Genomic DNA, 13,775 nt, shown 5'->3' on the forward strand with positions numbered 1-13,775 from the left:
ACACAGCTACAGTGCTACTTACTCAGCTAGGAATAAAAGGCAGACATCTGACCGATGGAATGTTACACAGTATATACAGGCAGATGTTGATAAAATGGTTGTAAGTGCTCTGATAACTGCAGAATAGGCTTTGGATGCCACAAAGATATAACCTGAATCTTTTCTTAAGATTTTCAGGTAGGATTATGTAAGGTATCTACTTGATTCTCCAGTGTTCATTCTCCCCTAAGTAATAAAAACCCCAAATGGTCTCCATTTCCCCCAACATCTTTCAGCTCTGTTGTGGGTGGGTGTGACCATTGTGACTTGACCAATGGACGGTATGGAATGTGTGCAATTTCCAACCTTTTCCCCTTCTTTGAAATAGGGAAACTGTGTGTTCTTACTCACTTTCCCTCTTGCCACTTGCTGGGAAGGGTTGACAACCTGAGCAACCACCTTAGACCTAGAGAGGAAGCCACGGAGTGTTCCACCAGTTGGATACTTGGATGACTATACGGAGCAGAGGAACCTATTCACTTCTATCTTACTTAAGCCAATATATTTTGGACAAATTCATTTTTTGCCATTTTTTCATATGCCAACTGTTGTGTTGCTCTCTCAATCAGGCTGCAAATAAGAAATGACATCTGGTCTTTTTTTTTTTAAGTTTATTTATTTTTTTGTAATCTCTATCCCCAACATGGGGCTCAAACTCATGACCCTGAGATCAAGAGTTGAATGCTTCTCTGACTGAGCCAGCTTGGTGCCCCAACAACTGTTTTTGTTTTTTTTTTAAAGATTTTATTTATTTATTTTACAGAGAGAGACACAGCAAGAGAGGGAACACAAGCAGGGGGAATGGGAGAGGGAGAAGCAGGCTTCCCGCTGAGCAGGGAGCCCGATGTGGGGCTCGATCCCAGGACCCTGGGATCATGACCTTAGCTGAAGGCAGACGCTTAACGACGGAGCCACCCAGGTGCCCCCAACTGGTCTTAATAAATAAGTAGTGCGAGAAACCTGAATGTGGCTGAACTCCTTTTTAGGTCTATTTGGGTCACAAATATATACATATACATACCTTACAAAAAAATAACTTGTATTTACAAATTCAATACATTACAAACAGGCACAGTCTTGGGTGGTTTAAAAAGGGTGGGAGCAAAGAGAGCTTTATTATAGTTATATTTAATACAATTCAATGTATGTAGTTATGTCTAATATAGTTAATATTCAGTGTGAACAAGATCAACTTCACCTATTTATTTTTTCTTCTTCTGCAGATTGTACACAAGGGAAGGAGGCTTCTTGGTTTTATAGGCCACACTTCTCTTGAGACGCTCTCCTTTGATGTTAACAATATGTGGCAAGAGAGGGGGCCGGACTGTCAGAACCGTTCCTTGAGGTGTGTAGCCTCGGAGATGCAGTGTGTCCTTACACTGAGGTGTTACTGCAACCCAACCTATGCAGGCATGCGACAGAACACAAAATGGTGTCAGCAACCATCTTACTACAAACACTAAGCTCAAGCTCAAAATGGAGCACCAAAGGAGGCTACTGCTCTTTTTTGCCTTTTTTTTTTTTTAAAGGATTTTATTTATTTGACAGAGAGCGAGCACAAGCAGGGGGAGTGGCAGGAAGAGGGAGAGGGAGAAGCAGGCTTCCCGCCAAGCAGGGAGCCCGATGCAGGGCTCGATCCCAGGACCCTGGGATCATGACCTGAGCTGAAGGCAGACGCTTAATGACTGAGCCACCCAAGTGTCCCTCTTTTGCTCTAGTTTTATTTATTTTATTTTATTTTTTTTTAAAGATTTTATTTATTTATTTGAGAGAGAGAATGAGATAGAGAGATCATGAGGGTCAGAGGGAGAAGCAGACTCCCTGCTGAGCAGGGAGCCCAATGCGGGACTCGATCCCGGGACTCCAGGATCATGACCTGAGCCGAAGGCAGTCGCTTAACCAACTGAGCCACCCAGGCGCCCCTCTTTTGCTCTAGTTTTAAAGAAAGCATGCAATGCATTTGTGAAAAGGTACAAATTTATTTTTACAGTAGGTTGCATTTAATGAATAAACTAGTACATATTTCCTAAAATCCTCAGTTTATGTCAGTTAAATGCACATTTCTATAAAAATATACTGTAAGTCAGTAAGGGTACTTTATTCACCTTTTAAAAAGTGCCTGGGGGGCGCCTGGGTGGCTCAGTCGGTTGGGCGTCTGCCTTTGGCTCAGGTCGTGATCTCAGGGTCCTGGGATCGAGTCCCGCATCGGGCTCTCTGCTTTGCGGGGAGCCTGTTTCTCCCTCTCCTACTCCCCGTGCTCTTCTGTCAAATAAATAAAATCTTAAAAAAAAAAAAAAAAAGTGCCTGGTGTAAAATTACCTGCAGAGGAAAACTTGATGTCAGCCACTGCTTCAGATTCCCCAAGTCCTTCTTTTAATGTAATGTCTTCACCAACAAGAGGAGGAAATCCTGCCATTCGTTCTTCTCCACCCATTGGAACCTGCCATTGAGATAAATATTCTCAGCTACTGAAAACCCCAAATCACTTCTAGTTCAAATGAAAAGCATGGGAGAGCTCTGTAGGGAGATGAAGCCTATAGTGATCCCAGTGACAAAATCTGCATGTGAGCATGCGTCTGGTGGTAACCTCCTAATAGCATCATCTTGTTTTATTAGTTTTCACTATTTTTACAGCCCTCCATTAAGCTTTAGAGAGTAATGTTTGGCAATTACGGTAACATCCTTCAAAATACCTTAGTTCTCATAGGCCTGGCTGGCCTCAAAGATTAATCCCTCCCTGCCTCATTACAAGTGAAGCGTACATGTACAATGGGTAAGGTTCAGCTTCTGCTTACAGATATGTCCATGAATGGGAAGTAACTGGGTAATTACTAATAGATCTGTGTTTAACATGAGGGACACAAGATAGATGTTACAGTATGGTCCCTGCGCCCACAGGGGTCAGAAGGTGGAGATAACATGTAGACAAATTACAAGGTAAGAAGTGTGATGGGAAGCGTCTATTAAGTACTATGGTTGTGGAGGAAGAAGTAATGAACGTGTTTTGGTCGAGGAAAACATTAACGAAGAAGCAGTATCTGAGCAGCATTTTGAGAAATAGGTTAAAGTTACTTACTGGAATGGTATTCTGGGTTAGCATATGTATAGACACAAAAACCGGAAAAAGGATGAGGTCAGGGAACTGCAGTTGAACTGTAGAGGGTACATTAAGTCTGTGTATGAGTGTGCATTAGTGATGAGGCTATCAGTTTGGACTTCTCAGTAATGTGGAACTACCAAGGAATTAGAAGCAGGAAAAAGAATAGAGATAGGAATAAAAAAATACTGTGGCCTGCTTTGTATTTTTGAAAGATCTCTGTAGTGCAGGGTGTCTTAACTTTGGCACTATTGACATTTTAGGCTGAATAATTCTTTGGGGGTGGGGTGGGGAGCTGTCCTGTGCATTGTAGAATTTTTAGCAGCATCCCCGGCATCTACTCAGTATCCACCAAGTTGTGAAAAACAAAAATGTCTTCAGTCGTTGTCAGATGGCCCCTGGGGGCAAAAGTCAACCCTGGTTGAGAAGCACTGCTGTAGTGGCCATGGAGGTATATTTGGGGTGGAGGTGGGAGGAGGGCAAAAGCTGGAAGCTAAGAAAATACTTCAGGATCTCAAAAACAGCCTACTGACATCAGATTACAGCCTGAATTGGGAGGCTGGATTCAGTGATAATTAGGAGGCAGGGCTGACTTTCATTTGGGAGGTAAGAAAACCAGGAGGCAAGAATGAGTCTCAGAGTAGCCCCCAAAACACGTTTCTGTTACGGTGGGAGAGAAGGCTGGGACTGTTGCTTTGGAAAGTATCAGTGATGTCCACTCTGAAAACTACACAGATGAGTGGGGGTAGAGAACCACAGAGTTCATTTTTATGAGAGCCATATTAAACAAACTCAGGAAGTTTTCTTTCCTGTAAGTCTCCAGCTGTATTTCAACTCATGTATTATGTTTTGCCTAAAAAGTGAGCAAATGTAACAGGACAACCAAAGGCTTTTTAAGTGTAGAAAAATCAACAGATCCTATATTGCTGATTGCCTTTATATGCTCACCCACCCTGCAAATCCTACAAGTCTCTGGAATATTCACTTTAGGGCAATTATTTCAATAGAGTTTTAATTTCAGTCTGGCTTTCTTAGGAAATACAGAAAGAAAAAAGCATTTACTTCTCAAGTTAGGTTTATCTTTAGCCTCTTTGAAGGGCAGGTGTATATTTTGGGTTTTGGCTTATATTCAGTTGCATAAGCATTAATTAATACTGAATCACCTCTGCTGGATGCACCTGGTATTTTTGTGGATGTGTTCCATCATCATCATCATCATCACCACAAACACTTACATAGCACTTACAGCAGTGCCCTGGAACTCAGTCCTCGCCACAACCTTGTGATGTAGGTATGACACACAGTCACATAGCTTTGTGGGTGGAAAAGAGCATTTGCACAGTCTGGCTGTGGCGATCTTAAACATTGTACAGACATTGTACATTAACCGTGTGTATGCAATGCCTTATTAAGCTGAAAACAGTTCTCACACAGTATTTGGTGAACTTAGAACAATTTCAGTGACACAGTAAGGACCAAACAGGGACTGCAGAGGATGGGACATGAGGAGCACGAGAAGTATTGACTGTAAAAGAAGGAATAAGCAGGACGCTGAGTTTTGTTTTGTTTTTTAAAGATGAAACTATAGCATACTTACAGGGGGAAGGAAGGAATTAGTAGAGCAGAAGTAAAAAGCCAGGATAATCTGTAAGTGTCTGGGAGTTAGAACCTGGGAGGAGAGCTTTTCCACTCGGACCAGGACTTCTCAGCCTTGGCCTTATGGACATTTTGGACCAGATAATTCTTCGTTGTGAGGGTCTGTCTTGTGCACAGCAGGATGTTCAGCATTATCCCTGGCCTCTGTCCACTGGATGCCAGTAACGCCCCCAGCTGTGAGAAAACGTGTGCCTTCTCTTCGCTCAGCATTAATCCAATACAACTTTCTGCAATGATGTGACTGCTGGGCAGTTGGAAAGTAGCTAGTGCAACTGAAAAGCTAAATTTTAGATTTTATTTAAATTGAAATAGCCACTCGTGGCTACGGTATTGGCCAGTGTAGTTCAGAGAAAACACAAGTCTGTAGCTATTCTAGATCAGTCCAAACAACATCCCTTTTCTTATAGGGTCCACTTTACTTTATAGCCCAAATCCTCAAGCAGAACAGGGAAGGAGAGAGCTAGCTGATCATATAACAAAAATGGTATGTCCAACAAAGGCTTCCTTAGCAGGGCTGCGGGACTGTCACAGTGTAGGTTAACCCAACTGTGCGATCTTCCAAGTGTGCTGCCTCACCTTGAGTAATGTATGACCTGCATGCTTCTGATACATAGTATCTGCCCTGTCAGAGGAAGTAATATGCACAGGGAGGAGGTTGGAAGCCACAACTGTAAACCAAGCCGACTGATTTCCCTTAAGAAAGGAAGAAAATAAGTTATTTTACAGACTGAAAAACTTGCAAAACCAACATATTACAAATTACAATCAATTACCATCCCCCTCAAAAAAAACCAAGCTCCCTTTATAAGTAAATGGAAATGTAAATAAATATAATTAAAGGAAAAACATAAGAAGGGGTGCCTGGGTGGCTCAGTCGGTTAAAGCGGCTGACTCTTGATCTCAGGGTCATGAGTTCAAGCCCTGTGTTGGGCTCCACACTGGGCGTGAAGCCTACTTAAAAGAAAAAAAGAAAAAAAGTATATATATGGGAATATAAGTAAAAGGAAATGCTTTAATTGTGCCAGTATAAAGTTAGGTTTAACATTCTGTGGGCTTTAATGAAACATATAAGGGTTTTAAGTGTGTAAGGCTAAATTGCCAAAAAAATTATGAGAAAACACAAAACCCAAGAAATATGCTATAGCAATGGCCTGCAAGTTACATTTACTGTTGCTAGATACATCCATGTTACATTTCCTTTTTCTCCTCACTTTGAGAAAACAGGGAGCAATTCTATAAATACTCTAAAATCACCAGAATGATGCTATGTAAATGAATATCAAACAAAAAAGTACATATGTAATGTATATGTATCTTGGAATATAAACAGGCGTGGGAGGGGCGCCTGGCTGCCTCGGTCAGTGGAGCATGTGACTCTTGATCAGGAGTTGTGAGTTCAAGCTCCACGCTGGGTATAGAGATGACTTAAAAATAAAAACTTAAAAAGTGTGGGATTTATTTAATGCACACTAACCCTGTACCTAAAGGTTGGACCTATTTTTTTTTAACCTATGATTTCCATGTGAAACAATACCACAGGATAGGGGCAGTATCTTTTCCTCATGCCAAGCTGTATGGGGCATTCAATATCCTAATGAAGATCTAGCTTTTGAGACCTACTACTTGTTTTTCCTCCCCATTTCTTTTTCCCAAGTTTTTATTATGGACAATTTCAAACAAACAAACAAAAAAGTATCAACTTCCTACACAGTCATGAACTAGTTATGAACAATTTGCCAATCTTCTTCATATATCTGCATCCTTAAAGTAATCCTAAGTCATTTTTTAACAGTACAGACTTTCCTTACCTGCAGAAAATCTAGGCGGCCTATGGCACCCAAAAACAGAACCATTCCTGGTTTAAGCACGAAAGTTCTTGGAACAATGGAATGTGTTGGCAAAACAATATTTACTTCTTTTTCTGTTAGAAGGTTTAAAATCTGTAAAGCGGAGGGCAGATATTTTAGAGAATTACTTTTATTGAAGATATGATATATTGTGATTTACCTTTAAGGTAAAAAGTGATAGGGACGCCTGGGTGGCTCCGTCATTAAGCGTCTGCCTTTGGCTCGGGTCATGATCTCAGGGTACTGGGATCGAGTCCCACACTGGGCTCCCTGCTCAGCGGGAAGTCTGCTTCTCCCTCTCCCACTCCCCCTGCTTGTGTTTCCTCTCTCTCTGTCCCTTCTCTGTCAAATAAATAAATAAAATCTTAAAAAAAAGTGATAATTTTTTTCCAGACTTCAAAATAAACCAAAGTATGTCAGAATTTGCTGCATATAAAATTGCTACGTTCTGTCTAAATCAATCAATTTATGGATGGCTCTACTCTTGTTTCACAACTTAATACTGAGCAAAACAACTTATATGGGAGTATAAGACTTTGTATGTCAGTAGCATCCCTCAAATGTCAAAATTGGTGTGAACTGAAAACAGTGATGTGTCAATCCCAAAATAGCACATACGTTCTCTCTACCAAGGCTTCTAGGGACCAGTAGTTCTCAGCTAAAGGTAAGGCAATATGCCAACTGCTAGCCCACTGGCAAGTATGCATGCATTAAATGCAAAATGGTCACCTCATTCTAGGAGCAGTTATAGAGCTTTGAAGAACCCTTTTCTGAAGTCTGGTCTTCAGTTTTCTTATGTCCCCCAAACACTCAGCAAAAAACGAGAGAGAAAGTTATGAATCCTCTGGCTTCTAAGGATGAAGAGTTCCTAAAGAGACTAGAGAAAATAGAAAAGGCAAGCCAGGAAGCACAAGATTCTGGTAGGATTTAAGGAATCAAAATATTAAAAAAAAGAAATATTATGGGACATCTGGCTGGCTCAGCTGGTAGAGCATGTGACTCTTGATCTCAGGGTTCTGAATTTGAGCCCCACACCGGGTGTAGAGATTACTTAAAAAATTTTTTTTTAAAAAAAGAAGTATTAGAGAAGGTAAAAAAGTGGATTAAAAAACTTTTATGAACTTGATTCTTAAGAAAAATAACAAGGAGGGGTGCTTGGGTGGCTTAGTCGGTTAAGCATCTGACTTGGTTTCAGCTCAGGTCATGATCTCAGGGTTGTGGGATCGAGTCCCACATTGGGCTCTGCGCTGAGATTCTTTCCCTCTCCCTCTGCCTCCCCCCCGCCCCCCCCCCCCCGCTTTCTCTCTTCTCAAATAAATAAAATCTTAAAAACAACAAAAAAAAGAAAAATAACAAGGAAATAAAGAATACGTGAAACCTAGAAAGCTTCACAAGAAAATATATAACAAGGGGATACAAGTACTTTCCTCAGCATTTGTGTTTTAAAAAGCACATTAAAAGCCACCTGCAGTAGAAGCCTTTTAACCCCTTTTAGCAGAGACCCTAATTTATTTCTCAACAGAGTTCCTTGATGTGGTTTGGGAAAACACTGGTTTAAGGCATCTAATAAATGTATCATTAAACTGACACAGAAACAAACTGCCAGAGCCCTTTTAGATCTAAAAACTTAGGGTCTCATTTTGCTGGCTACAATATTTAGCAAATTCTTGCTTTTCTGACTATTTGACAAGAAGGTACAGATGACTAAAGTAACTGCTATCCTTGACTTGATTCTAAAAGGGAAGAATAAGTTGGTGAATGGTGAAGTTCAAGTGCTGGAACATTATTAGAAAGCAGTCCAGTTACTCTGAAGCTACGGATTGCTAAGGAAGAGACAGGACACAAGCAATTATTCTAGGAGCGCAAAAAAAGTTAAAAATATCTATATGATTCTATGACATGAGACACTAAATAGAGTATAATTCTGAGACTGAAACTAAGTGATCCAGATAAGGCAAAGAGTGAAAAGAAGCTAAGACACCACTGTTGTTTAATAGGCATATACAGACATAATTAGGCAAATCAGGAACTTGCGTCAGTAATCAGATTCAAAGGAAACTGATTAATGGATCTGTTGTAAGGCTGTATCCTGGATGCATTCTTCAGTCAATCCGTGACTTGGATGATAACCAAAATTGCAAATGAATAAAAAGTTGTGAAATTTAATGAGTGTGTAGGATATGGGCTTAATTTAATGATATAAAAGAAAGTTGCCCAGAAGATTGTAATTGGAGTAAAAAGACATATAAGGGCAAGACAGGTGGAGTTAATCTTATTCTAAGTTGTGCTCATCAGAGGGCACTTACACAAGAAATTTAGTTCTTAGTGTCATATATATTTTTAAAGATTTTATTTATTTGAGAGGGGGAGAGAGAGCGCGAGAGCACACACAAGCAGTGGGGAGGGGCAGAGGAAGAGAGAGAAGCAGACTCCCCGCTAAGCAGGGAGCCCGATGTGGGGCTAGATCCCAGGACCCTGGGATCATGACCTGAGCTGAAGGCAGATGCTTAACCGACTGAGCCACCCAGCTGCCCTTTAGTGTCGTATTTTAAGGACGAAAACAAATTAAGAAAATATTCTGAAAAGAGGCCTGAGTTGATGAAAAGCCTCTCAGAGAGAACAGCTGCAAGAAACAAAGAGAAATCATCTGGATTATGTCAGCACAGTAAATGTTCAATGTTTGTTGGATGAACTAATGAAAGAGTAGAGTGAGGAAGAGATAGGATATTAAACTTAAAATAGTTCAAAGTCTAGCAAGGGAAAGAGGCATTATGTTCATTCCATAGGACCATTTGGAGGAACAATGGGTACAAGTTACAGGGAGACTGTTCAGCTCCACACAAACAGCAGGTCAAAGGCCAGATGGGTTACCATGGGAGACAAGGGGACACTGCTTCAGCTGATGGTGAGTCACTCCTTATTTCAGTTCAAGCTGGATGGATATGTTTAGAGGGAATTCAAGCATAGAATAGGTGGCTGGACTGCAGCGATAGTTGTTTTCTTCCAGCCTCAAAATCTAGGATTTTATAAATGTCTCCCAACGAAGGTAACCACCACACTAACACAAAGAGGTTGTGAGCAGTGAAGCCTACCAAACAGAACACAGATCTTGATGGCACATAGCTCACCCTGAACTGCCTCTATGAATGAATCAGAACTGAGTCTAAAGTGAAAGGATACGCCTTTCCTGTGTTCTGCCAATGAAGATGGCACTCGTGCAACTGAAAGTTAATAGTTCCAAAAGACATCAAATACATACACAATTTTCTTTTGTAATTCCAGGGGTGTCATGAAACCAGTGGGCATCTTTCACATCTTGCGGGGTCAATTCTACTCGTTTGGTGGATTTATCTGCAACCATAACAGGTTCATTTTCCATGTCAAAGGCAAGTGCATCAGCATCAAACTCAAAGGCAGCTTCATCTTTCCGTTCTTCTGAATACAAGAATGTTCTTCTAACTCTTCCTAGAACAAGTTATATTTAAGCTATTAGTCACTCCTTTGAAACTTTTGATTCCAGACAGATAATTCTTATTCTCCTCACTTGCCTCAAAAACAAGTTATTGAGACTAACTATGGTGTCTGGAAGCAAGACTACAATGATACCTTTGCCCTTTTTTTCAAAGGCAGTGGAGGTCAGACTCTTGCAATGGTCAAATATGTCGCTAGCTGGGTACACTGGGCAAGGGGCTGGGTGGTTGGGGAAAAAGTGCTGGCAACCAAACTGTTTTCAGTGAAGGAAGGTTGAAAAAAGATACCAAGGAGAGAGAGGGACAATCTAATATAAAGCTGCGGCATGGAGTCCACAACTTGTGCTCATCTGCAAGGACAGGGTGCTGTTTCTCAGTGAAAATGCTTCCACCCCGACAATGGCTAGGTGGACAGTTTTGCAGGTTTCCCCTCCTGGATTTCTCCAAGTATCTACTGTTTCAGTTTTCTTAGCACAGTGAACTCTGGGTTTCCAAACAGCAGCCTTGCCTCTCAAGGGCCTCTTTGTTCCAGAACAAGGAGAGTAGTCTCTCCCCACAAAAACTGGCTAGCCCTAGACAGCTGTATTTCAGGTTCAACAAAAAATTTTAGCATAGCCCCAACGAGAGTTCTCCTATAGAAGATGCTTACCTACTACATAACCATGCTTTTTCAAGAGATTAAGTTGATTTTGTTCTTGCTGACTAAGATCTTCTTCAGCTTCAGCTGCAGTTTTTTTAAGCCTTTTTTGTCTTTCAAACATCCTGTAAGGTGTTGGGTTGCAAATAGGAAACTTCAAAAGGTTTAATGTAGTACCTGAAATACCAAAGAGTAAATATGTTCTTATAAACATTGTACAAGAAAAGGGAATACGGGGAGGAAAACTAACATGTTTTCTTTTAAAGATTTTTAATTTATTATTTAGAGGGAGAGAGAGAGAGAGAGGATGAGCAGAGGCAGAGAAGCAGACTCCCTGCTGAGCAGGGGACCAGATGCGGGACTCGATCCCAGGACCCTGGGATCATGACCTGAGCCGAAGGCAGACGCTTAACAGACTGAGCCACCCAGGTGCCCCGGAAAACTAACATTTTTGAGGAGCTACACTGACTTGGGTACTGCGATTTACTTCACTTAACCTTCATGACAACCCTCTACAAGATCATTCTTATTTTATAGATGAGGAAACAGGCTCAGAGATTGGCCCACAGGCTCAACCTGGATTTGAATCCCAAATCTGCAGACCTGCTTTCTTTCCATTTTCACTGTACTACCATTCAGCATAAAAGCACTTCTGTGTATAATTTAACCAAAGTCCTGGACAGAGAAGAAGAGCTTATCAAAGTTAAACACTGGTTTCAAAGGAACAAATGAGGCAGTTTTGCCAACTGTTAAATACCAACATGGTCACAGAAGGACCCATTTTGCAATTACAAAGTTTCTTAAAACCAAAGCCTGGGTAGCTCAGTGGGTTAAGCGTCTGCCTTCAGCTCAGGTCATGATCCCAGGCTCCTGGGATGGAGTCCCGAATCTGGCTCCTTGCTCAGCAGGGAGCCTGCTTCTCCCTCTACCTGCTGCTCCCCCTGCTTGTGCTCTCTCTCTGACAAATAAATAAATAAAGGGGCGCCTGGGTGGCTCAGTCGGTTAAGCGTCTGCCTTCGGCTCAGGTCATGATCCCAGTGTCCTAGGATCGAGTCCCGCGTTGGGCTCCCTGCTCATCGGGGAGTCTGCTTCTCCCTCTCCCTCTGCCTGCCACTTTGCCTACTTGTGCTCTCTATCCCTCTGTTAAATAAATAAATAAAATTTTTAAAAAAACAAATAAATAAAATCTTAAAAAACAAAACCCACAAAGTTGACTTTTTTTCTCAAAGCCACAAATCATATAGCATTAGTGAATTATTCAAATGCTAAATGTGTATAGTATACTGATCTTATGAATAAACTTAAGATATGAAGAGTAAGACTGAGGGGTGGAAGTTTAGAAAGTAAAAGAAGGAAAAAAAGAAAGTAAAAAGAACGACTTTCCAGAGAAACATACAAAGAAGTAAAGCTCCCAGGGAAACCTCCAAGAGAGCAGGAACTCTTGCTTTGTTTCCTAGTTCATCTACAGTGCCTAAAGAACAGTGACTGGAACATAGAAGTGCTCCATATATATGCCCATGAGAAAATGACTCTACCATGTACTAAATTTCCAAGAACTAGGCTGACACAAAAGAGAGGTGTGACCAAAGTACGGAGAGAATTTTTAAACGGAAGACTCCAGACAGCCCCTGGTGCACATTAAGGAAGGATATACGAGGTGCCTGGGCTGCAACCAGACTTTCAGCATCTCAGAAAAGGAAGGAAGCGGGACTCCTAAGGCTCACCAGGCCAAGGGGAGATGGTGGCTCTGTCGATAGCCTCAGCGCCCTTGGCGATGCAGTAGTCGGATTCTAGGAGCGTGTTGAAGAGAGTGGACTTGCCAGCGTTGGTGGCGCCAACCAGGTACACGTCGCCGCGGTAACGCCAGGAGCGCTGAAGCGCTGTGATCAATTCTTCCACCCCATAGCCAGTCTTGGCGCTAATGAGCCGTACATCCCTGAGCACCGTGCGAGTCCTAGCGGAAGGAATCGAATTCTCCCTCCCGTCTTGCTGCGGGTCCTCACCGGCGTGTTGTGGTCCTCGGTGGCCAGAGGGCCGCGGGAGCCCTGCGCGGGTACAGTCGTCCCACAGTCGCTCCCGGAGCCGCTGCAGGTAGCCGGGCGCGTCCCGGGGCAGCAGGTCCACCTTGTTCCCCAGCACGATCAGCTGCCTGGGGCCCACCAGCGCGGGCAGGTCGGGCAGCAGGGCGTCGGGCAGATCGAGCAGGTCCACCATGTAGAGCACCAGGGCGGGCCCCGGGCGACGCAGCGCGGCGCTCACCAGCTCCAGATACTGCTCGCGGCTCATCTGCACGCGCAGGGCGCGCCGGTAGTGCACCAGCAGCCAGCAGCGCTGGCACACAGTTCGCGCCAGCCCGCCGTCAGTCTGCGCCGCTGCGCTGAGGAACTTCTCGCGGGGCAGGTAGCCGGGCACGCCGGGGTCCTGGCAGTGCAGCTCCGCTCCACAGCCCGAGCAGTTCAGGCCGCTGGGCGGCACCGTCGGGTCCGGGTGTCCCACGATCGGGTGTAGCCGGCTTCTGGCCCGTACCTTCTGCTGCTGCCGCTCTTCCCGCCGCTGCTGCTTCTGTCGCTCCTCCTCCTCCTGCCGCTGCTGCAGCTCTCGCAGCTGCTTTTCGAGGATCGGTGCAGGCTCGGGCTCCGAGACGTACTCTGGGAACAGAAAATGCTCCTCCATGTCAGTCCTCCCTTCGTAACCCCCAGTCGCCGTTGAGCCGTGGGAAAGCCTATGTCCCAGGCCCGATGGGTGCTGGGAGGAGGAGGCGACCGCACATCTCTCGAGAAGCGGCTCCCGAGGGACATGGCACGCTACGGCGGGAACTGATCCCCGTAGGAAGGGCCACAGCAGCTGGCGGGTGAGGCGTGAAGGCAGCATGGAGAACGCTACCCCTGGTATGGCGGGGGCGGAGTCACAAGCGCGCAGGCGCACTGGGATCCGGGATGCGCGTTAAACCTGACTTAAACCCGGGACTGCTGGTGGGCTGTCATTTATCGGAAAGCGCACTTCGGCTTCTTTCGCGTCTAATTCTGTGA

At 43.6% G+C, this 13,775-nt stretch overlaps 2 protein-coding genes across 2 annotated transcripts in view; one reads left to right on the forward strand and one right to left on the reverse strand.

Annotated features, from left to right (window-relative positions):
- Positions 1-899: 899 nt before the first annotated feature.
- Positions 900-13,704, reverse strand: NOA1 (nitric oxide associated 1). The gene is made up of 7 exons (XM_032400443.1): positions 12,471-13,704; positions 10,759-10,923; positions 9,899-10,104; positions 6,601-6,732; positions 5,369-5,485; positions 2,359-2,479; positions 900-1,441 (listed from the first exon to the last, which is right to left on the reverse strand). The coding sequence occupies exons 1-7, from the start codon at positions 13,615-13,617 to the stop codon at positions 1,242-1,244; spliced, it is 2,088 nt and encodes a 695-aa protein (XP_032256334.1). The 5' UTR covers positions 13,618-13,704; the 3' UTR covers positions 900-1,241.
- POLR2B (RNA polymerase II subunit B) overlaps positions 13,689-13,775 on the forward strand; it is a 46,637-nt gene continuing 46,550 nt past the window's right edge. Inside the window, exon 1 of the mRNA XM_032400442.1 lies at positions 13,689-13,771. The gene's annotated coding sequence lies outside the window, so the exon portion shown is untranslated. The remainder of the gene's footprint in view (positions 13,772-13,775) is intronic.

The sequence above is a fragment of the Phoca vitulina genome, unplaced genomic scaffold, assembly GCF_004348235.1.
Source record: "Phoca vitulina isolate PV1807 unplaced genomic scaffold, GSC_HSeal_1.0 scaffold3, whole genome shotgun sequence".
In the NCBI taxonomy this organism is placed as follows: Eukaryota; Metazoa; Chordata; class Mammalia; order Carnivora; family Phocidae; genus Phoca; species Phoca vitulina.